Source organism: Bos grunniens, chromosome 14 (assembly GCF_055505025.1).
Source record: "Bos grunniens cultivar Pamir isolate PY7600 chromosome 14, Bosgru_T2T1.0, whole genome shotgun sequence".
Taxonomy (NCBI): domain Eukaryota; kingdom Metazoa; phylum Chordata; class Mammalia; order Artiodactyla; family Bovidae; genus Bos; species Bos grunniens.
Genome location: NC_141178.1, coordinates 12238975 through 12262743, shown reverse-complemented (window position 1 = coordinate 12262743; position 23769 = coordinate 12238975). Strand labels below are relative to the sequence as shown.

Sequence of the window (23769 nt, the reverse complement as noted above, 5' to 3'; positions counted from 1 at the left end):
AACTATTAGTCTTTGCCCTGCTTCATTCCATATTTCAAGGCCAAATTTGCCTGTTACTCCAGGTGTTTTTTGACTTCCTACTTTTGCATTCCAGTCCCCTATAATGAAAAGGACATTTTGTTTGGGTGTTAGTTCTGAAAGGTCTTGTAGGTCTTCATGCTGCTGCTGCTGCTAAGTCGCTTCAGTCGTGTCTGACTCTGTGAGACCCCATAGATGGCAGCCCACCAGGCTCCCCCGTCCCTGGGATTCTCCAGGCAAGAACACTGGAGTGGGTTGCCATTTCCTTCTCCAATGCATGAAAGTCAAAAGTGAAAGTGAAGTCACTCAATCGTGTCTGACTCTTCAAGACCCCATGGACTGCAGCCCGCCAGGCTCCTCCATCCATGGGATTTTCCAGGCAAGAGTACTGGAGTGGGGTGCCATTGCCTTCTCCGGTATGTCTTCATAGAACCGTTCAACTTCAGCTTGGGTCACTATAATTGGCTAAATCAAGGCTTTAGCCTTAGGCTGGATTTGACTTTTTGGGTTAAATAGTATCATTGATTTCTCAGTTGCTAAATGAAGGAACTTCAAGGAAAACATCATGTTGCTTGGGAAGCTAAATATTCACTGGGCCAAAGCTTTTAAAGCAGCTATTGAATGGTCTTCTCATGGGTTTGGTAATTTCTGGGAAAAGGAACACCAGGATTTATGCTCCTTGAGCATATGCTCCTGATGTCTGTGTCACTGGGGCTTAGGGTATTGCTTCGTAATAACAAGTGCTCAATAAAGACGTGTTTAACTCACATTATTAGACAACAGTTTAGCTGAACATAAAATTCCAGTGTGACAATTACTTTCACTAAACACTTTGATTTTGTTATATGACTGCCTACTTGCTTCTTGGTTATTTTTCAGAAGCCTGGTGCCCATCTATTGATACCTTATCGTTATTCCCCTGTTCCCTGGGATAATCTCTGTTTTGAAGCTGATATGTATTTTTCCCATCTATGTTATTACACTTTTACTAAATATCAGTTCAGTTCAGTTGCTCAGTTGTGTCCAACTCTTTGCAGCACACCAGGCCACTCTGTCCATCACCAACTCCTGGAGTTTACCCAAACTCACATCCATTGAGTTGGTGATGCCATCCAACCATCTCATCCTCTGTCATCCCCTAATCCTTCTGCCTTCAATCTTTCCCAGCATCAGGGTCTTTTCAAATGAGTCAGCTGTTCACATCACGTGGCTGAAGTATTGGAGTTTCAGCTTCAACATCAGTCCTTCCAATGAATATTCAGGGTTGATTTACTTTAGGATGGACTGGTTGGATCTCCTTGCAGTCCAAGGTACTCTCAAGAGTCTTCTCCAACACCGTGGTTCAAAAGCACCAAATCTTTGGCACTCAGCTTTCTTTATAGTCCAACTCTCACATCCATATATGACTAATGGAAAAACCCTAGCTTTGACTAGACGCACCTATGTTGGCAATGTAATGTCTCTGTTTTTTAATATGCTGTCTAGGTTGGTCATAGCTTCCCTTTTAAGGACCAAGTATCTTTTAATTTCATGGCTGCAGTCACAATCTGCAGTGATTTTGTTGCTGCTGCTGCTGCTAAGTCGCTTCAGTCGTGTCCGACTCTGTGCGATCCCATTGAAGCCCCCCAAATAAAGTCTCTCACTGTTTCCACTGTTTCCCCATCTATTTGCCATGAAGTGATTGGGACCAGATGCCATGATCTTAGTTGTCTGAATGTTGAGTTTTAAGCCAACTTTTTCACTCTCCTCTTTCACATGCATTAAGAGGCTCTTTAGTTCTTTTTCCTTTTCTGCCATAAGGGTGGTGTCATTTGCATATCTGAAGTTATTGATATTTTCCCAAGCAATCTTGATTCCAGCTTGTGCTTCATCCAGCCCAGTGTTTTGCATGATATAATCTGCATATAAGTTAAATAAGCAGAGTGACAATATACAGCCTTGATGTACTCCTTTCTGGATTTGGAACCAGTCTGTTGTTCCATATCCAGTTCTAACTGTTGCTTCCTGACCTGCATACAGATTTCTCAGGAGGCAGGTAAGGTGATCTGTTATTCCCATGTATTTAAGAATTTTCCACAGTTCGTCATGATACACACAGTCAAAGGCTTTGGCGTAGTCAATAAAACAGAAGTAGATGTTTTTCTGGAACTCTCTTGCTTTTTTGATGATCCAATGGATGTTGGCAATTTGATCTCTGGTTCCTCTGCCTTTTCTAAATCCAGCTTAACATCTGGAAGTTCACAGTTCATGTACTGTTGAAGCCTAACTTGGAGAATTTTGAGCATTATTTTGCTAGCATGTGAGATGAGTACAATTGTGTGGTAGTTTGAACATTCTTTGGCATTGCCCTTCTTTGGGATTGGAATGAAAACTGACCTTTTCCAGTCCTGTGGCCATGGCTGAGTCTTCCAAATATTGAATACAGCACTTTCAGAACATCATCTTTTAAGATTTGAAATAGCTCAACTGGAATTCCATCACTTCCACTAGCTTTGTTTATAGTGATGCTTCCTAAGGCCTGCTTGACTTCACATTCCAGGATATCTGGCTCTAGGTGAGTGATCACACCATCGTGATGATCTGGGTCGTGAAGATCTTTTTTTGTACAGTTCTTCTGTGTATTCTTGCCACCTCTTCTTAATATCTTCTGCTTCTGTTAGGTCCATACCATTTCTGTCCTTTATTGTGCCCATCTTTGCATGAAATGTTCCCTTGGTATCTCTAATTTTATTAAAGAGATCTCTAGTCTTCCGCGTTCTATTGTTTTCCTCTATTTCTTTGCATTGATCACTGAGGAAGGCTTTCTTATCTCTCTTTGCTATTCTTTGGAACTGTGCATTCAAATGGGTATATCTTTCCTTTCTCCTTTGCTTTTAGCTTCTCTTCTTTTCTCAGCTATTTGTAAGGCCTCCTCAGACAACCATTTTGCCTTTTTGCATTTTTTTTCCTTGGGGATGGTCTTGATCACTGCCTCCTGTACAATGTCACGAACCTCCATCCATAATTCTTCAAGCACTCTATCAGATTTAATCCCTTGAATCTATTTGTCACTTCCACTGTATAATTGTAAGGAATTTGATTTAGGTTATACCTGAATGGTCTAGTGGTTTTCCCTACTTTCTTCAATTTACTGAATATATTTAACTATAAAATATTAGTGTGGGCTTTAAAAAATTACGTAAATTATTACTCTTGTAGGTATCCTGCCATTTGTTTTTTGAAGTCACCATTATGGTTAATTTATCCAAGTTCCTACAAGTAGGTCTACCTCATTCATTTCTACTGCTGCATGTTTCACTGAAAAAATATAGCAGCATGAATTTATTCATTGATGATCACAAGGTGGTTTCTGATTGGTGTTATAAGTGCTTTAATGAGCATTCTTGTATCTGTCTCCTGGGTGATACAGAAGATGCACACTGAGAAGCAGAATTGCTGAGTCACCAAGGATGTACACATTTTAGATGTTGATGACTGATCTCCAAAGTGGTCTTCCAATTCACACTCCAACCAGCGCAGCACAAGAACACCACTTCTTCACATTTTCATCAGCCTTGCTATTGTCAGACTTCTGAATGGGTGTGTACTTGACCCTGACTTTGTACATTGTCTCCAGTATTATTCTCTTTTTACAGATGAGAAAACTAAGGCTAAAGGGTGGCAAGTTCAGAGAAAGAATGAGTGAATGAATGAACGAGTGAATATGGTGATACTTCATTATTTAGTATTTTTTTAATAAGTTCCAGAATATAAGTCCATGAATGTGTACCTTACCCCTCGCCCTTAGAACAGGTTCTGGTAACAGGTGAGTGCTCAGTAGTTACTGTAATGAATGGAGGAACCTGGGCAGAGAATGTCCTTTTTCTCCAGGAGCCTCCCCTAGGCCCTTCTGAGATACATCCTGCACGCAGCCTGCAGGGTTTTAGAAGGAGTAGCAGAGGTCTGCAGCAGCCTGGGCTAATGGAGCAGAGGAAGGGTGGCAGCTGAAAATTTTTTCAATGGAAAATTAAATTTGCTCAGCAGGAGTCTGATGAGACGCTGGGGCCAGACTGAAGGAGGCTGCAGCTGGCAGGAGTGTCCATCTGGATCCCACAGGCCTCTGGAAGTGGCAAGGCTATTCTTAGCCTTCTTTTCTTTGGTCTTCATTTTCTCTTAATCAGGGCTCTCTTGATTTTGCAATTGGAGTCTTTTTTCCCCCTTCTGTAAAGCAATGATTTTCCATATAGTAATTCTTTCCTTCTTTAGACTTCCCAGAGGGGGTGGGAGGTTCTTTTTGAGCTCTGACACTTTGCACACTGCCTCCCACCCAGCTCCTCCCACTGCTTTTGTGGCTGGTGGAGACCTATTCTGTGTGCGGGATTTGACCCCACATCCTTGTTTGTTTACAAAGGACTTAACCATCCCACTCTTCTTGCTAATTATTTTTTCCTAGGAACATCAATAGCAGTACATTTCCAACCCTGCCTGCCTCTGCCTCCTGCGTCCTGAATGCTGCTGGATTCATTTAACTGGAGCCTTCAGGGGCAGCACTACTGATGGCAGGTGGCCAAGCTCCAGGCCTCGGCTCCTGCGTCATCGTCATAATCACTCGCATTGAAACGGTGCTCTGTGGTTAACAGACTGCTCCAAGCTCAGTAGCCCTTTAGTCCTCACAGCAGCAGAAGCCAAGGCCTCTGGGGTTTGGTGACATCCCAGGATCGTGTGACCAGGAAGAGGAAAGGCTGAGGTTTGACCTGGCCTTCCTAATGCTGAATCCCCTATCTGTTCTTTCTGCCCTTGCAGGGGTCATCAAGGCAAATGCTCTGGGGGCCAGGTAGCTAATCTAAATGAGAGAAGCTGACTGGAGTAGAAGACATTAGGGAGTAGTCAGGACTCTGGGGAGTCAGACAACAAGCTGTGCCTCAAGGCATCTCAAGGCCAAGCATTTCGAAAGCAATAAAAACCAAGCCCATTTATTGGATCACCTTTTCAGTGTTCAGGACATCCCTTCTCGTGGTTTTGGTGGAGGTGGACCGCACTTTATCATTGAGTAGCACTGACTTGGTGGCACGAATAAGCATGGGCTTGGTGGCAGTAAGTCTCCAGTATAAATGAGGAAGATCGAGTAATTCTATGGCTTTTAGGATAGTATTACAGACCCAAGGGTGCACGGACCTTGGGTAGGAGCCTACCCATCACCTACCCACCACCTTGCCTACCCATCACTTTGCCTTCTCTAGAACTTTCAAAGTGTGATATTCAAAGTAATAGGACATTAATGGTTGATCCCTTATGCCTCAACCCCAGGCCTGGTCAAATATTCTCCCCCTCCTTCCCCACCTCTTCCTCCCTCTCTGAAATCATGGGGTGGCTGCACAGGTCTCTATGCTGAGGAAAAAGAGTGACAGGTGACTGAAACAGGGAGATAGTCAGGCCCCTCAAAGGCACCCTGAGTTTACCTTCTCATCAGGGCATGGGAGCTAGAGAAAAGAAAGAGAAGAGGGTGGTTCATGCCTTTAGGGAGAGACAGACCTTCCCCATTAGTAATATATTAGTGATATGTGGCCCAGTGAAGGTCAGGGGCTTTTGCCAATCAAATCAAAACTCCTCTTTTGAGGGGGATTAAGAAGGAGGTAGTCTGAGGTCGGGGGGGGGGTGTGGGGAACAGGGCTGACGTCTAGCCCCTACTCTAAACAACAGTGGTTAAGACTGTGGCCCCAGAGAGCGCAGCTCTGCTACCTACAGGTTCTGTGACCTTGAACAAGTTATTTCATGCCATTCCGCAGCATCTTCGTCCGTGAGACACAGGCAGATGCCGTGGTGGTGAGGATGAACTGAGATACAGTATATGGCTTTGTCAGTAAATGTCAGTTATTTTTGTTTGGAGTTCTGTCTCCTAGCCCCACTCTTTACCCTACTAGCTAAAACCTGAGGAGCCTTCAAATGCCCATGAAAGGAATACAGACACAATAATTCATAGACTAAGAAACTACAATCTTCTGCCAATTTTTCTTCTCCAGAACTTGCTATTTGTCCAAATGTCCTGATTCCCCCCTTTTTTCTCCATCTCTAAACCCTCAGATGGTCCCAGTGAGCTGGAATCCTGGATGAGGCAGCTGGGACTCTGCTGGATGAAGCTTGGCTCTGATATGTGCTTTTTGCTGGTATAACTGTGACTTTTGTCTAAATATTCACTCCAACTTAACTGCCATTCAGTTGAAACTCTTCCTAAGTTGTTGCTTTCTCATCTGGCTTCTTGTGGGACAGAAAATTTAAGAAGGCAGATTCAAACACAGCACGGATGTACTTATCCAGTCAATAGGGGACTGAAGAGCCCTCTCCCCCATCTTTAGAGCTGATTTTCTCTGGCGAGCTTCACATATACCAATGAACAACAGTTAAGAGGGGATATGGTCTAGGCGTAGAATTAGGTTCTTAATGGGAAGAATTAGGTTCTTATCAATGGGAAAAAGTAGAACTGAGAGGCTACATGATATGCATATATACTCTGATTTACACATAATGTTTTTGTTGGCTTCCCTGATGGCTCAGTTGGTAAAGAATCTGCCTGCAATGCAGGAGACTCCAGTTTGACTCCTGGGCCGGGAAGATCCCCTGGAGAAGGGATAGGCAACCTACTCCAGTATTCTTGGATTTCCCTTGTGGCTCAGCTGATAAAGAATCCACCTGCAATGCGGGAGACCTGGGTTTGATCCCTGGATTGGGAAGATCCCTGGAGAAGGGAAAGGCTATCCATTCCAGTATTCTGGCCTGGAGAATTATAGTCCATGGGATAGCAAAGAGTCAGACAGGACTGAGTGACTTTCACTTTCAGTCTTTTTGTTAAGATCAGTTGACAGAGTCAGCTCAGCATGAAAAAGCACAGATAATTCTGAAATACAGATAATTCACAGATTACATGTACGGAGTCAGTGGAAAACTTTTGGATGGTCCCCTCCCCTTCCCCTCTCTCTCTCTGTCCTTCCCTCACCCCCTACTCTTCTCTTTTCACCACGTCTGTAGCCATCCTCTTCCCGGCTAAGCCTAGAAGGAAAACTCGATGGAAATGAAGGGACCCATCCAGGAAATTATGACTCTTAGGCTCTGGTTGCAGCTCTGCCAGTTACTACCTGAGTGGTAGTCATCCCTTTGGGTATCAGCTTCCTCACATAAAATGAGGAGGTTGGGCCCAGGGCACCTGGGACCAAGAGAGCTCTGGGTTGCCATTCCATCTTTGCCAGCATGGGGCCTGGCATGTCTCAGCAGCTGGTCACTTGGATAATCCCCAGAGCACGTAAGTGCTGCAGGGTAACAGAGAACAGACTCTGTTCACAGCAGGGTCCAGCCACTTGAATAGATGCTGGTGCCTCTGGCTGTTTTCCAGAGCCACCAGCCCATCCAGAGATGCAGCTGGCTGGAAAAGTGGATGGATGTGTTGGAAAGGCCAGTGTCACCTCCAAACACAGTGTCTGGGAAATGCCCGTGGCCCGCAAAAGAGGTCACTGAATCCCTCCAGCTGGGGGCACAGTGCAAAGAGCCATGCAAGTGGAGCTTCGAGTTCTGATGCTGCCACATACATGAGCTGCGTGACTTGGGCAAGCTCTCTGACTTTGGGGGTCATTTTCCTCCTCCATATAATGGGAGCAGCAGTATCTTCACCTTGCAGAATTGTAGTAAAGTTTGAGATACTGCAGAGGTCTAACAGTACCTACTAAATATAGGGACTCAGAGGTACTCAGTAAATGATAGAAGAAGTGGCTGTTTCTGTTATCTTGTGCCCTTTATTCACAGGCATCATTCTCGGGACTGGAACCCAGGCTAAGGCTCCTCGCATGGCCAGAGGCCCTGGCTCCACAGCCAGGACCGGCCATGCCAGGGAGCCTGGTACAGGAGATGCTGCTAGTCGGGATGCTGATTACATTCCCTGATCCAGGAGCCTCAATGTCCTGGTCCAGGGCAGGAGGGCTAGCCACATTGAGCACAGTCTGCTTGGATTCCTACTTAAGCTGTTTTTTCAAGACCTTTTCAAGGTCTTGCCCCCTTGCCCCACCTTCCTCTGGCCCCTTCTCTCTGGGTCCCGGTCAAAGAAGGGAGACGAAGCAGTGTGGGTCTCCTCTCCTTCCCTCTTTCACCGGGAAGGCGACAGGAGCAGGCAGAGGCCGTTTTCCTTGCAGAAGATGCGTCTAACGCAAGCCCCGAACACTTCCATGGGGCTGTAGCCCCAGCCTAAATCTCCACGGGAGCCTCGCCGATCCCTGGTTTTTGGTTTTGGCGAAACTGGGTTTCCCTTGCAAAAGATGCGGCTGACACAAGCCCTGAACACTTCAATGTGGCTGTAACCCCCTGTGTTTTGTGTGTGTGTGTGTGTGTGTGTGTGTGTGTGTGTGTGTGTTTGTCTTTTGGCGAAACTGGGTTTCCAATCCCAACCTGCCTCTTCCTCCATCCTTCATCCGGACAGCTCGCAAACTGTTTTGCTGAAAAGTGCGATTAAGGGGCACTTCGTGTATTATCTGCCCCCTTCCAGCGTTCGCCTGGTCAAAAGAACAAACCAGAATAAAGGATCCCGGGATTCAACTGTCGTTATTTTTTTTTAAAAGGGGAGAGAGGCGGGGGTCACATGACGGCGAGTCACCGATTTGGCGATGGGGCTGCCCCTCGGGGCTTGCTGCAGAGCCGCCCGCCCCCCAAACTCCGGGCGGGGGCGCTGACGTCACGGCAGAGCCCGGGCCGCGAGCGTATAAACCGCGGGGCGCGGGCGCGGGCGCACCCGGCGCAGTCACCCCGCGATCGGCCGCCCGCATCGCGGTGCGCGCCAGCCCTCGGCCGCCCCCCGGGTAAGGCGCGCGGCCCGCGGCTGGGAGCGGGGGCCTCCGGAGAGGTGCGGGGGGCAGGACTCGGGGAAGGGGTGGGCGTCCCCAGCCCGCGGAGAACTTTCCAAGTGGGGAAAAGAGCCTTCGGGACCTGCTATCCGGCGCGGTGGTCTTTTGATCAGGGGGTCGGGAGGGAGGGGTGTTGCAGAGTTTAAGGGGCGAAGGATGCCGTTCGGCAGTGACGGGTTGCTTTAGTGCAGTTCAGTTGGAGGGTCATCTCCTCCAGACTGTGATCGGAGGACAGCCTTCAGGGATACTTCAGGTTCTGGTTGTTTGAAGAGTCGGCCTACCGGAGGCGCTGCTTGTAAGATTAAAAACAAACAAACAAACAAACCCTACAAACCGATCGGTCATCAGGGTCATCGAGATGAGGGTCACGGCTAGGGTCATGGACCTGTTGGGGTTTTGGGGAGTGGGTGCGGGAAGGGGAGGGTCTCGCGCTCACAAGTGCATCTTGCTGCTGAAAATGAGATTGCTTCTGCTTTCTGTCTGAGAGCCTGGGAGTCCAGACCTCCGGGCAAGGGGAGAGAGTCTTGAGAAAGGCCAAGTTGTAGCCAAGTTGTTGAGTGTCTTTCTCGAGGGAGTCTTGGACCTGATTGGCTTCAGGAAGGTGGAAATCCGAGTTGAAGGAGAGGAACTCTTGGAGTGGACAGAGTTTAATAAGAGTGAAGCACTGTCTCTGCAAGTTTGACAGCTCTGAACCTGAGCAGGTCCTCTCCCTGCCAGAAGGACAAGGCTAAATGTGATATCCTTGGGCAGGCAGGCAGAAGTGAGGCATACACCTCAAGCAGAAATTCTTCTCCCCCTCGAATAAGAGCATATTCAGGCAGCTGGGGAGCATCAGGGCAACTTTACTAAACATGGAAGTTCCAATCAGCCCTGGTCCAGTCCAGCCGGGGGGAATGATGTCATTGTCACGTGTTCCCCACTGAGGCATAAAAGCCTGCTGGGTGCTGGTGCTACTTAAGTGCCATGTTTAGACAAGAGCGGTAACCTGGCCAGCTGGTCCCCAGCTGCATTAACTTGTTGCTTTTCAAGCCTTCTCTGGAGGCTCTTGGTGCCTTCTGGCTGCCTCTGTGCCGGCTCTGAGTGGGGAATCCCCAGGCTTCCTTAAGGATGGAGGAAGCCCCAGGGCAGTGGACGATACTAACGGTACCTTTTCCTCTTTGCAAATAACAGTCTGCCCGAGGAGCTGCTGTGTGTGTGTGTGTGTGTTCAGTTGAAAGCCTGCTGGATTTGGGGACTGCTTCACTGGTGCTCCTTGTGTGAGGGTTACTTGGTAACCTCACGTACTAAAATATCACCGATGACTGTGTTCGAGCTCCCTGAACTCATGCTTCCTGATGCTACCATCTTGGCTGCTTTGCCTTCCAGGACCTGACGATGACTCTGAACCATGTCACCATGCGCCAGGGCACGGCGGGCATGCAGCCGCAGCAGCAGCGCTGGAGCATCCCCGCCGACGGCAGGCATCTCATGGTCCAGAAGGAGCCCCAGCAGTACGGCCAGCGCAGCCGTCCCCCTGCCGCCCCCGAGGACCCCTGCCGCCGGAGCTGGTCCTCCGACTCTACGGACTCAGTCATCTCCTCTGAGTCCGGAAACACCTACTATCGGGTGGTTCTCATCGGGGAGCAGGGGGTGGGCAAGTCCACTCTGGCCAACATCTTTGCGGGTGTCCATGACAGCATGGACAGCGACTGCGAAGTGCTTGGAGGTAGGTGGCCCGGCTCCGGGGGGCTTTACGGGGTCAGCAGCGGTTCAGGAGGAAGAGCAAGTGGGTGGGTCATTTGTCTGCAGAGTTGGGAACTGCAATTATGCCTTCTTGGCTCTGCCTGGGGAGCCCAGTCCCCACAGAAGCGCTGGCATAGGCCTCTGGGACAAGAAAGTGAAAATGCTTGTAAATAGAAGCTGGGCCAGAGAGGGAATTTCTTACATTCCAGCTCTAAAGGGACCGGGGAGACGGTTTTCAGAGGGTGGAGCCGGAGGGTCAGGATCCCACCTCTGGCTTTTGCCAGGTCTGACCTGGACCTTTCAAGCACTCAGTGTAGACACAGCCTTTTTCCATGGTGATACTTAAAACCAAGCCAATTAGAAAACTGTTAGGATGAATTCATTAGTTTGTTTATTGCAGTATTAGAGGCTTTGCTGCTGCTAAGTCGCTTCAGTCGTGTCTGACTCTGTGCAACCCCATAGACGGCAGCCCACCAGGCTCCCCTGTCCCTGGGATTCTCCAGGCAAGAACACTGGAGTGGGTTGCCATTAGAGGCTTTAGAGGGTATAAAATTGTTTAAAATCTCTATTTTCAATAGCACAATATTTAAAAAAGATATTGAAGGATAACAATGATGATACTTAACGTTTGTAAGTATACTTATGGTTTTTCAATTTTCCATGGATAATCTCATTTAAGGTATTTATTATTTAGGCCTTGGTTTCCAAAACTGATCTGAGGTGATACAGTCTCAAAAAAATCACATATTCCTCAAGTAAAGCATAGCACTGTATTCTGGGAAGTAAGATGAGGCTCCTGTAATCGATGGTTTAAATTCAGTGTCTTTCAGCCACAGGGTCTTAGACGATGCCAGGGTCACTGTATGTCCCTGTTTGCATTTGTGGAAATGAAGGAAGCATGCTTGTCCCAGTGGCATGGTCTGTCTGAACGCTCAGTTGCAACTCACCGCTGAATCACAGGTTTCAGGAGTAGGAAGATGCCTTAGTGATGACACGGTTCTGCCCTCTGCTTGATGCACAGAAATCCTACTCCTTCCTTACTGCTGTCAGCCCGTTTCTACTAAACATCTATTCTTCCTTTGTCTGGGAGTTCACTGCTTCATGAGGCAGCTCCGGAACTGGCTTTAAATGATGACTCATTGATAGAACATTGATTTTTCTCCTCACTCCTGACGTCTCAGGGATGACAGCTAAACCCTAGTTCAAGGGAGAAAGAGGCTCAGTATCTCTTTTTTTAGTAAAGACCCACGGGTGCGTGTCCCTATAGGAGACAGGCAGGAGGCTCTCATCTAGAATGTGCATTTGCAGTGGGACAGATGCTTCATTGGGTGCCTTATATTTGTGACTTTATTTTGGTCCTCACATCATGTCTGTACACTGAGTCTTAGGGACTTACCTGGAATCACCCTCTGGAGCATCTTGGATTAGAACCCGGGATTTTCGAAATTAGTTTGGTGGTGTTCACCTTCCACCATTGATAGGGAACCTGCTATGCGCCAGGCACATAGTGCTAAGTACTTCCCACAGGTATTTTAATAGTACTTATAAAAATTAAGCCCATTTGGTTCTAAAGTCCCTATTTTACAGGTGAAGAAGTGGAAGCTTGTGAAGTCAAGTGACTTTCCCAGGGTGAAAAAGCTAGTCCCTGGTTTGCCCAGGATTCAAAACTAGTTGTGATTGAATCTAAATTCCTGTGTTCTTTCACTGTACTCGGCCGCCACTGGATTTAGCATCCGAATGCTGTTACATACTATAGCACTTTGGGCAGGGTACCTCCCACATGCCTGGCTCCATGCCATGCTCTGGGGTACTCAGTGATGGATGAGGTACACCATAATACCCTCTTAGGAAGGATTTGAAGGCTGGGGGCTGTAATTTAGAGCAGCATAAAAATTAATAAAGAAGTCACAGTAAAGTACTTTGGGGATTGATATGAAAAAGAGACCAACTAAGAATTTTTGTTCATTTCTTTAAGAGGGAGGGATTGAAATAATTAGTATATAGCAGACTCTCAAAAATGTTTGTCCATTAGAGCACAGTGGTACCTGTCCAGAAGGTGGTATTCCTGTGAGCATAGGGTATGAAGAAGACTGACCCATCCCTGAACCTTGGGAAGGCAGGCTTCTGTATTTGGGAGGCTTCTTTGTTTAATGGGGAGAGGGGACTATTGGTAGGGGGAATCCTTTCGTGATCTCCTCAGACAGAGAATCTTTGACAACAGGAAGCTTCTTGGGTGACTCATCCTACCTAATCTGACCTATTTGAGTAACTCATACTGTCTAGGATTACAGCTCTTACCTGTGGGGGGCTGTTGGAATCGGTGGTTGGCTTTATCTTTCCCGAGGAGAGGGTTTTCCATGGCACTTCACTGCATTGTTCTTTTTTTCAGCATTAACCATAAGATAAAAAGTACACGATACTCTCATCATTATTTCTCCAAATAAAGATGAATGTTGTTAAGATTATATTGCACTAATCTTATGACTCTCTGTGCATATTTAATGCCATTCATTCATTCACTCATCTGTCCATTCATCAGTTACTGAACGTATACCATGAAGCTTGATGCGACTCAGTGAGGACATACTAAGAGTCGTGGGGTTTCTTCCTTAAGGATACTGACAGTATTTGTAGTCGAGAGCAGATATACACCCACTTATAAATCAAGATAGGACGCGGTTAGTATCTTCAAAGAGGTACAAGGGCAGTACCGGGGGAATTCAGAGGAGAAAATAAATACCACTTCTGGCTGTGAAATCAGGAAAAGTTTCATGCAAGTGTTGGTCTCTGAGCTGGACCCTAAGGACCACTAGGATTTAGAAGCCCTGAGGGAGGTGGGAAGACATTGCACGTATGCACAGATGTACAGCAGAGACCACTGGACTTGAAACCTCGTATGTGGGTTTGGACCCCAGTTTTGATGCTGGGCTTCCTTCATAGCTTAGTTGGTAAAGAATCCGCCTGCAATGCAGGAGATCCTGGTTTGATTCCTGGGTGGGCAAGATCCCCTGGAGAAGGGATAGGCTACCCACTCCAGTGTTCTTGGGCTTCCGTTGTGGCTCAGTTGGTGAAGAATCTGCCTGCAATGGGGGAGACCTGGGTTTGATCCCTGGGTTGGGAAGAGCCCCTGGGGAAGGGAATGGCTACCCACTCCAGTATTCTGGCCTGGAGAATTCCATGGACTATGCAGTCCATGGGGTCACAAAGAGTCAGACACGACTGAGCCACTTTCACTTTCACTTTCTTTTCACTTTGATGCTGGGTGCTCCTGGACAAGATACTTACCCTTCTCATGCTTCCTCATTAGTAAAATAGGGACACTACTGACATCAAAGGTTATTAAGAGGATAAGGGGAGATAGCACAGTGCCGGGCACAGAGTGAGTACCAAGTGAACATTAGCTGGGGCTGATTCTGCGTCTGCTGTTTCCTTCCCGTGGGCTTCTCTTCCGCGCCGGCCCTTTCACTGCTTGAAGCCCTTCGTCCACTCTGGTGCCTCTTGCCTGGGGCCCTGTGAGGCGGGCAGAGGAGACGGGAGCCACTAGAGGGGAGGCCAGTGCTCCTCAGTGCTGCTTGTTCCTTTCCAAGTGGGACCCTCTGGACTCTGAAAGCTGAAAGCAGTTGAGAGTTCTGGGGGGAGAGGGATGCTGGAGCCTCAGAACTTTCCAGAGGCTGCCAGGACCAGTTCCGGCAGGTGAGAGAACTCCTGTTCAGGCTCACACACAGCCCTGGAGCCAGTCTTGAGCAGGGTGGTCCTCCGAGCAAAGAGGGTGGGGGGTCAAATGCAGTACAGACAAATCAAGAGGCAGCAGTTCAGGGAAAATGGAGACCGACCACAGTTGCCCAGTTAGAAACTCTCCCCCACCCCTCAGGAGGGTCTCTCCTGTTCTACAGGGGGTGAGTCCACCCCCCGCACCCCAGCCTTCATGGGGGAGCACCAGAAAAAGGAGGCCTTCTCCAGACCAGGGATCTGAGAAGCCTTCTAACAAGAGGCCTCAACCCTTTCTCCACACAGCTTCACCCAGCGCATATTTCAAAGGACTCGTCTAGAATTTCATATTCTTTTATGTCAGCTCTTCTTACCTGATTAGCACTTAAAAAGGCTGAAAGGTAAGTGCCTAAGAGAGGAAGAGAAACGCAAGCTTTGGTTACAAGCAGGTTCTCTCCTGGTAGCAGAAGGCTGTCACGCGGACGCTCTGTGTGTTTGAGGAATCCTTGGGGCACGTAGCCAGAGGCGCTACATAAACCCAGGTGCAGGGCACATGGCCACAGCAGGGCCGAGATGTATTGTTTTAGGCTCCTGGGTTTCCAACACAGTGACTTTCAGGCAGGGGTAAGTCAAAACGATCCTGTCAGGAACCTTCCGGGACAGCAAAGCAGTTTGTCCTTAATTTGCAACTGGACTCTTCAGTCCACTTATTCCTCTAGACTTCTTCTGATAATTCTTAAACTGAGAGAAAGTTTGAGTTTGCTTTTTCCCTTAGCTACTGGAATACAGTATGCTTCTGTCTGAACTACTAGAGATTCAAGCAGATCTCTTGTGCCTGCCCACTTTTGGGTAGTGAGTGATGAGCAGAGAAAGTGGGGTGTTTTTTTTTGAGTTTTCTGAGTGCAAGGAAGGCTTTCAGAGAAAAGATAAAAACTCTGAGGTGGTCACGGGCAGGCAGCCACGCCCCCACCACTACCCCCAGCCCGATCTGTGCTGCCCAAACTCTGATGGTTTGCACTTGGTTGTATACATTTGCCTGTTGAAGTCATGAGACTCTACTCTCCACTAAGCCAAGTTATGCTGTTCACTCCGATCCATTCCTGATGCATCCTGAGGGTAGCAAACACGGTGGGAATAAATAGACTTAAAAATCCCCAGTGGGAAACAGTTACCATCGTTTAGAAGAGTGACTCCAGAAAAGGTGGGGACACTGAGAAATTCAAAGTTGTTCCTGGTTCATTTTTATTCTCCTCTGTCCACGTTTCCTTCCTTTCTCTCTCTTGATTCTAGTCCCTAGATGAAGAAACATTAGACCAGGAGCATGGCTTTTCTGTTTTACATTGGAGCGTAGTTGCTTTACAGTGTTGTAAATTTCTGCTGTATAAGAGTGTGAGTCGGTTACAAGCACACCTGTATCTCCTTGCTCTTGAGCCTCTGCACCCTGCATTCCACCCCTGTGGATCGTCGCAGAGCGCTGGGCTGGTTCCCTGTGCTGTACACAGCGGGTTCCCTCTTAAGCCTCTGCCCCCTGCATTCCGCCCCCGTGGATCATCGCAGAGCGCTGGGCTGGTTCCCTGTGCTGTATACAGCGGGTTCCCTCTTAAGCCTCTGCCCCCTGCATTCCGCCCCCGTGGATCGTCGCAGAGCGCTGGGCTGGTTCCCTGCGCTGTATTCAGTGGCTTCCCACTAGCTATATACACGTCAATGCTACTCTCTCGGTTTGTCCCATCCCCTTCTTCCCCACTGCGTCTGCAAGTCCGTTCTCTACGTCTGCGTCTCTATTCCTGCCCTGTAAATAGGTTCGTCAGTACCATTTTTCTAGATTCCATATATATGTATTGATGTACAGTGTTTGTTTTTCTCCCTCTGACTTACTTTATTCTGTGCAACAGACTCTAGGTTCATCCACATCACTACAAATGACCCAATTCCATTCCTTTTTATGGCTGGGTAATATTCCATTGTATATATGCACCACATCTTTATCCATTCTTCTGCTGATGGACATCTAGGCTGCTTTCATGTCCTGACTGTTGTAAATAGTACTTTTACAATTTGCACATGAACATTGGGATAATGTGTCTTTTTCAGTTATGTAAACCAGGAGCACTGCTTCTTCTAAGTACCTCACTGTTATAAAGCAGGAAATATCCTGGTTCCTACAATGCAGGGCTCTTCAGCTAGGATTACCTGTAATAGGAAACAGCAAGTATGGCAAGAACCAACTTCCATGATCTGAAGAAGTGATGATAACAGCTAACATTTACTGCATGTCTACTGTGTGCCCAGGCTTGATAAATGTAATTGTCAGATAGCCCTAAGGTATGGATACTATAATCAGTTCCATTTCACAGATGAAGAGACTGAGGCCCAGAGAAATTAAGAAAGCAGTTCAGAGCCAAATAGTTAATAAGGGCGGGCACCCAGATTTGAGTTCAGGTTTGCTTGTGCTCACAGCTGCAGTGCTATATTTATCATCCATTCATTCATTTGATAAGTATTTACTAAGCACCCGCCATCTACCCAGGAAGTGTCCTGGGTGCTGGGGGAGAGGGCAGTGAACAGCACAGAGGTAAATCTGCGTTAACATTCTGGAAGGTGAGAGGGACCGAAAATAATAAAATGAGTACATTAAATGCATTCTTGTTAGATAGCAATCAGCACAGTGAAGAAAAAACAGGGAAGGGAGTAAGGAATATTGGGAGGAGGATGACGGAATTTTAAGAAGGTGGTCAGGAAACACATCACTCAGAAGGAGGTGAGGGAACAAGCCTTTGAATATTGGAGAGAACTGTTGTCATTCAGTCGCCCAGCTGTGTCCGACTCTTTGCGACCCCATGGACTGTAGCCAGACCTGCCTGTCCCTCGCCATCTCCCGAAGTTTGCCCAAGTTCATGTCCATTGCATTGGTGATGCCATCTCATCCTCTGGTGCTCTCTTCTTCTGATTGTCCTAGTTCCTAGCAAAAAGAACAGCCAACGAAAAATGACCAAAAAACAAAAAGACAAAAAATCATTACGAAGATAATAATTTTCTAATGTTAAAATTCAAAACAGGAAACCGCAATGTACAAATAGAGGGAGTATGGGCTTAGTTGTGTGGAACTGATGGGAATTTCTCTTGCAAAAATCCCACTGAACTCAGTTACTCCCCTCCCCCCTACACACACACTGATTTTTCTGGCCTGGAGCTGCTCTGCCCTTTGGACTGCATTCACCCTTCACCTACACTCAATCTGGGCTCAAGTGCCAGGAGGGAAGTTTCCATTACTAAGTAGAGCTGGAGGCTGTGCCTCTGTTCTACTTAAGATGGAAAAGCGATCCCGTTTATTCCAGGGACCTATATTTTTTAAATGCAGAAAATGTAATCAAAATAAGGGTAGTCTCAAGATTTTTTTCTTGCATATTTCAAAAGAGCTCTGTGAGCTGAAAGCTCCTGAAATTGCCAGTGAATGTTCAGTCATCAGCCCTGTGAGGGCTGTGAGCTACGTTTGCAGTTCTACTGGGCAGTCAGTGTTTCTCAGGCAGCATCCATGGAATCGGAGTCAAAAGTACTCAAGTGAGTTTATTCTCCTAAAGGGTTTTCCTGTATAAAATGTATAGGAATGATGAAAATGAATGGATGCCTTTCAAGTGTTTAGTGACACATATTCGGAAGAAGCAGGAGATCTGCTTAGTAAATACTGGAGGAATATGTGCGGAATGTTGTTGAAGGTGGTTAAAAAAGAGTTTATCTTTGTGAATATTTACACAGTTTACTCTGTCTACTTGCATAATTAATTGCATAGTTAGTAAGTTTATTTTCTGGCATAATTTGCTGCATCACCCTCTTAGAGAAAAGTGTTGCCTATCTGTTTGACTCCAACATCACTGTTCTTTCTTTTCCAGAAGATACATATGAACGAACACTGATGGTTGATGGGGAAATTGCAACAATTATCCTCCTGGACATGTGGGAGAACAAGGTATGCAGGGCCCGTGACTGTAAACTCCTCTGGGGCCTGCCTTCCAACAGGCTGTTTGGTGCAAGGGTGACATTGTCCTTCTTGATGTTCCAGATAAGGTGGACTCATTTTCTTGATTAAAAAGCATTTACTTCTGAAGACCGAAACTGTTGTAAGGAACACGTTGTTCATAAATGAGCTCTGAATAACAAGCAAGTGGCAGTGATCTGCCCTTAGGTCTATTCAGAAATACAAAGTGTATTTGTTTTAGGGAAAGTCCCAGTAAGTATGGGTGATAATTTTAAACTGCATAAAACCTTATTATATGAAGTTGACATTCTCAATAGTTTTCACATTTTGCTTTTTTTGGTGAAAGGTTTGGGTTTCTGAGCTTGTATGCTAGACCAACCTTCTGTTTATTGAGACTCCTCCTATGCTAATGAAAGGATTCTTAATTTCATCACTTAGGAAAGGCAACGGAGAAGGCAATGGCACCCCACTCCAGTACTCTTGTCTGGAAAATCCCATGGACGGAGGAGCCTGGTAGGGGTCCATGGGGTCGCGAAGAGTCGAACAGGACTGCGAGACTTCACTTTCACTTTTCTCTTTCATGCATTGGAGAAGGAAATGGCAACCCACTCCAGTGTTCTTGCCTGGAGAATGCCAGGGACGGGGGAGCCTGGTGGGCTGCCGTCTATGGGGTCGCACAGAGTCGGACACGACTGAAGCGACTTAGCAGCAGTAGCAGTAGCAGCAGGAGAGGCAAAAAGAATTTTATGGAAGCCAGGAAAGGCTCCTTTTAGGTGGTTGAAATAAAATTGGAAATATTGTTTGGCAGACCCATTGTATAATTTATCAACTCAAGCTGTAGGAGGAATCAGAAAGTCAAAGTTTTTGGCGTCCGTCCCGTCTGAGCTAGCAGTCTTTACAGTCACAGACATCATGGAAGACAGATGCCTCTGGGGGGAGTTGGAATGAATTTTCTTCCTCTCCCGAATCAGCAGAGGGACGCTGGGATACACACGTTCCCTCTTTCAAATGGACACCTCATTCAACCAGGCAGCTCTGAGCTCATGGAAGACTTGTCCTTTATCAGGGGGAGAGTGAGTGGCTACAGGACCACTGCATGCAGGTGGGGGATGCCTACCTGATCGTCTACTCCATCACGGACCGAGCCAGCTTTGAGAAGGCATCCGAGCTGCGGATTCAGCTTCGCAGGGCCCGGCAGACCGAGGACATCCCGATAATCCTGGTTGGCAACAAAAGTGACCTGGTGCGGTGCCGGGAAGTGTCCGTATCAGGTAAGAGGAGCGGTGCCAGTACTGTAGAAACGTCTCTGAGTCCCTTGCCTTTTGCTTCTGATGGTTGCTCTTTCCTGAAGCTGAAACCAGGGACTTACTAGAATGCCACGTGGAGTTTTGAGAATCCTCTCGAAGAGGTCCACGTTCCCAGCAGATCATCTGCTCTACGTGCGGGATTCCAGTCTCTCCATCCCCAAGGCTTTCTCTGGGATTCCTTTAGGGAAGAGGTTTGGCTCAGGGAAAACTGGCCATCCCCAGCCTTTTGGCCTCGTCCCTTCTATTCTCCAGGGAGATCTCAAGCCTTCTGGGAAGTGAAAGTAACATCTTTAGACAGGAAGGATGGGCACTTTGATTAAGGGGCATCGTGAGAAAGAGTCTCACCGAGATTGAGAATTCTACTCTGGCTGCCTCTGGTTCCTAGAAGCATCCTTCCAGCCCTCACTCTTTGTTTCCTGAATTCCAGTCAAGGCATCAGTCTGCTGGTGTCACGTACCCTTGTCATAATTCAAGGATACTTTCTATTTGTTGAGCTGGCACCCAAGTGCCTTTGGGGACCTTAAAATTTTATTGTCCTAATACAGATTTGTACAATGGTAAAAAAAAAAAAAAAAAGCTGCATTGCCAGCCTCAACCCAGGAGTAAAGAACCCTGTAAAAGACTGAAAAGACCCAACCAGCTTGGGAATGCCTTACTCTTGGGAAATGGCTGTCTATAGTAGTTAGTTCCCCCCAAACAAAAATGTGGACACCTGGTCATTGAACACAGGAGAACATTCGAAATTGAGACTGTTTCAGAAAAACTTGTTTGTAGGGTTGCTGTAATTGTACTGTACATATGTGAAATCTTCAAAATTTTTTCAAAATATCTCATCAAAACTTAAAAAAAGTTTTTTTAAGAGAGGAAATAAACTAGTAGGATTCTTAATTTTCAATTCAGGAACTGAATCAGGAGAAAGAGTAAAGAACATGAACTTGAGAGTGAAGCAGACCTGGATTCACAGCTGCTACTTACAGGCTGTGTGAATGCCCCTCCCTTCCTGTTTCATCAGCTACCTGAAAGGGATAGTGTACTTTTAAAGACTGTTGTGAACATTAAAAAAATATTTGTCAAGTATTTAGCCCATTTCCCGAGGGGAGTCAATTAAGACAATGGCTGGGACTATTATAATTAATACTATGACACTGGTGAATTTGATGGGCCCGATCTAAAGCCCGTCTTTGCTGCTTCCAGGAATTTTCCTGTGAGGCTCTTTGCTTCTGTTTAAGGGAGGCCACGTGTCCCCGTGGCCTCCGGTATCCATCATGTGGATTGCTGACTTCGAGTTCCCTGGGGCACCGTTTAAAGTTAGGCCGCATCCAGCTTGGCTGTGTGCGTGTCGCCGCATCCAGCTTGGCTGTGTGCGTGTCGGGTCAAATCTGCAGCTCCCCTGACTCTCCTCTCGCCCTCTTGCTTTCCCCATCAGAAGGGAGAGCGTGTGCTGTGGTGTTCGACTGCAAGTTCATCGAGACCTCTGCAGCCGTCCAGCACAACGTCAAGGAGCTGTTTGAAGGCATCGTGCGGCAGGTCCGCCTCCGGCGGGACAGCAAGGAGAAGAACGAGCGGCGGCTGGCCTACCAGAAGCGGCGGGAGAGCATCCCCAGGAAAGCCAGGCGCTTCTGGGGCAAGATCGTGGCCAAAAACAACAAGAACATGGCCTTCAAGCTCAAGTCCAAGTCCTGCCATGACCTCTCGGTGCTCTAGGCACCCAGAGCCACCCGCTGTCCCGCAGAGGACATCACTGAAGGCCACTGGGACCCATAATCTATATTAGATTGGATTCTTAAGTATCGTTAGATGTGGCTTCCCCTATTGTAGCTGGGAACTAATGTGCTAGCCTGCTGGGCAATGTACGCATGGAAAATGAAAGAGCTTCGTGAGGAGTCAGTATTCATTTACAGGAAGAGCCTGACCTTTGCTGTTTGAACACCCAAGACTCATTAGAGGGCGTGGTCGGGGTTCACATGTGTTTCTTCTCTCCTTTGGTTGATAGAGAATCGAAGCCTACCGAAGAATGCCTGGATAAGAACTTTTCCTAGTTAAAATTTTGCCTGGTGTTCTGATATGTGAATTTGAGGCCAATCAGTCGGTCATAGGCAAATATAGGAAAGCTGTCAAAAGAGTTTTGCAAAGGAAAGAGAACTTCTGTCTTTGTAGCTTATATTTGTGGAGCTAGAACTGCATAACTGGGTTCATCATGGTCATCACTGTCATTGCTCCGTGAAGCTGTGAGAGATGATGGACTTGCTGGAAACGAAAGCTTAGCAAACTATTTTTGTTCAATGCCCATAGTTGATGATCCAGAAATCTGTAGAATTTGGAATTGATACATGTACCACTTATGGGTTCAAAAACTGTGTATTTACTATTGTGTCTTATATTTTTTTATTTAGAGGAAAATTATTTTAATCAGATTCTATTTAGCCAAACCACATTTTCTGTTGCATTGTTTTTAAAATCATGGGGCCATCATAAAAATATTTTTAACATCTAAATTACTAAGAACGTAGAGTGCAAAATGCCAGATTTTAAAATATAATCGAAGCTCTGAATTTTTGTAAAACACAAAACATAAATACTTCCAGCATTTTGGGTTGACCCTTGTATGCCGCAGCTCTGCTCTATTTATTATTATTTTGCAAAATAACAACCATTGTAACATTTGATAAAGCATATTTATGAACCTGTTTCTTATTAAGAAAAACACCCGTTTTATTACCATTTTCTATCTTTTTCAGAATATTCAAGTTTTTACCTATATGTCTTATAATAAAATAAATAAAATCTTTGGAAAAAAAAAGGCATTCCTAAATATTTTTCCTCTCCAGGAAAGATGGTTGTGATCATTTTGGTATAGCTTCCAGAGCAAGCAAACTATAAAGAAACCTACCTATCATTTTATTTCTTCTTTTCATTGGCAGTAGCCCAGTCATTATCTGTTTTAAAGAGTATTCCTGACCCCTGTCCTTTGGGACGTGATTCACAATAATGCAAGGTGATTTTCAGCTGATACAGTTAGGAAGTATTTGGAGTCACGTAAATGCTAAGTTACAATAAAAGTGAGATTGATCTTTACTTTGGTCTGGAAAATTCCTAACTCAACAGATGGGCCTCGCTTTGCTCCCCAAAGGCTCATGGTCCTAAGCTTGAGTAAAGCATTAGAGGAAATTATAAAGGATTAGGGAGGAAAAAAAGGAAGCTGGTGATTTTCAGCCTGAGATCTAGCCAGGCAAGGCTTTAACCAAATTTTCCTTGCTGACTTTATTACAGCTGGACATTAATACATGGCTGCTTTCCAGTGGTGCTGTGTAGCCCTTCTGCTGCAGGAGTGGGGCTCCCTGTTCACACCCTCGGCCCCCATGTGCCCCCTCTTTCACTCTCAACTCCCTCTCTTTCTGAGTTTGTGGTCAGACACACACAGTGACAATCGTGGGACCTTGCATATTGCCTCGAGTGACACAGTTTTACAAGGGGTTTCTTTTCTGTTCTGTTGCCCTTTCTTCTCCCTTTTCTAAGTTGGGAGCAGAAGTTCCCATCTCAGAACTTTGTATCTTTGAATTGTGTAAGGAAACAGTACAGGGAAGTGATGAGAGTAAAGATTCAGGTTACACAGGCCTCTGCGGAATTCCGGCTGTGCCATTTAACATGTGCATCTGGAGTAGAGATTAAAGCTTCTTAACTATCAGTTTCTCATCTGCAAAACGGGGCTGCTAAATATACCTGCCTTATAAGGTTGTGAGATGGATGTTGTTCAGTTTGCCACACTGTAAAGAGCTTGAGAGATGGCAGTTTTCATTGACACACATCTTCCATTTTGCATCAATTAGTTTTTTTTAAATTTTAATTGGAGGCTAATTACCTTAGAATATTGTTTTATATGTCAGTCTCCCCAAAATGAAATGGACACTCCTTAAAATCAAGAACCACTTCAATCTTTTCCTTTTCACCTCTCTGCGGTACAGAGCTTTACATACATTGAAGGTTTTAATAGCATTTCTTCTTGAATAGTTTCTCCCAGTGGCTCCATGAGGTTGACAGGCCATTTTACAGCAAACAAGGCCAGGGGATAAGTGACTTCCTCAGTTTGTTCAGCTATGAAGTATCTGGGTTATGACTGGTATCCAGCTGTGATGTATTTGCATCTTCTAGAATCTAAAACCGTTTCCTGTACACACAGCTCTTT

The 23769-nt window shown here is 46.3% G+C and overlaps 1 protein-coding gene and 1 long non-coding RNA gene across 7 annotated transcripts in view; both read left to right on the top strand.

Moving 5' to 3' along the window:
* LOC147359046 (uncharacterized) overlaps positions 1-3987 on the top strand; it is a 55768-nt gene extending 51781 nt beyond the window's left edge. Inside the window, exon 4 of the long non-coding RNA XR_015140163.1 lies at positions 3428-3987. This is a non-coding gene — a long non-coding RNA (uncharacterized LOC147359046). The remainder of the gene's footprint in view (positions 1-3427) is intronic.
* A 4773-nt stretch (positions 3988-8760) lies between these two features.
* GEM (GTP binding protein overexpressed in skeletal muscle) lies at positions 8761-22386 on the top strand. 6 transcript variants are annotated; one of them, XM_086335322.1, is made up of 5 exons: positions 8761-8831; positions 10242-10581; positions 18194-18270; positions 19346-19550; positions 21013-22386. In XM_086335322.1, the coding sequence occupies exons 2-5, from the start codon at positions 10251-10253 to the stop codon at positions 21288-21290; spliced, it is 891 nt and encodes a 296-aa protein (XP_086191448.1). In that variant the 5' UTR covers positions 8761-8831; positions 10242-10250; the 3' UTR covers positions 21291-22386. The 6 variants fall into 6 exon arrangements, with proteins under 6 accessions (XP_086191448.1, XP_086191445.1, XP_086191449.1 ...); XM_086335319.1 differs by having other exon boundaries at positions 8761-8875; XM_086335321.1 differs by lacking the exon at positions 8761-8831 and adding an exon at positions 9800-10019.
* Positions 22387-23769: the final 1383 nt, after the last annotated feature.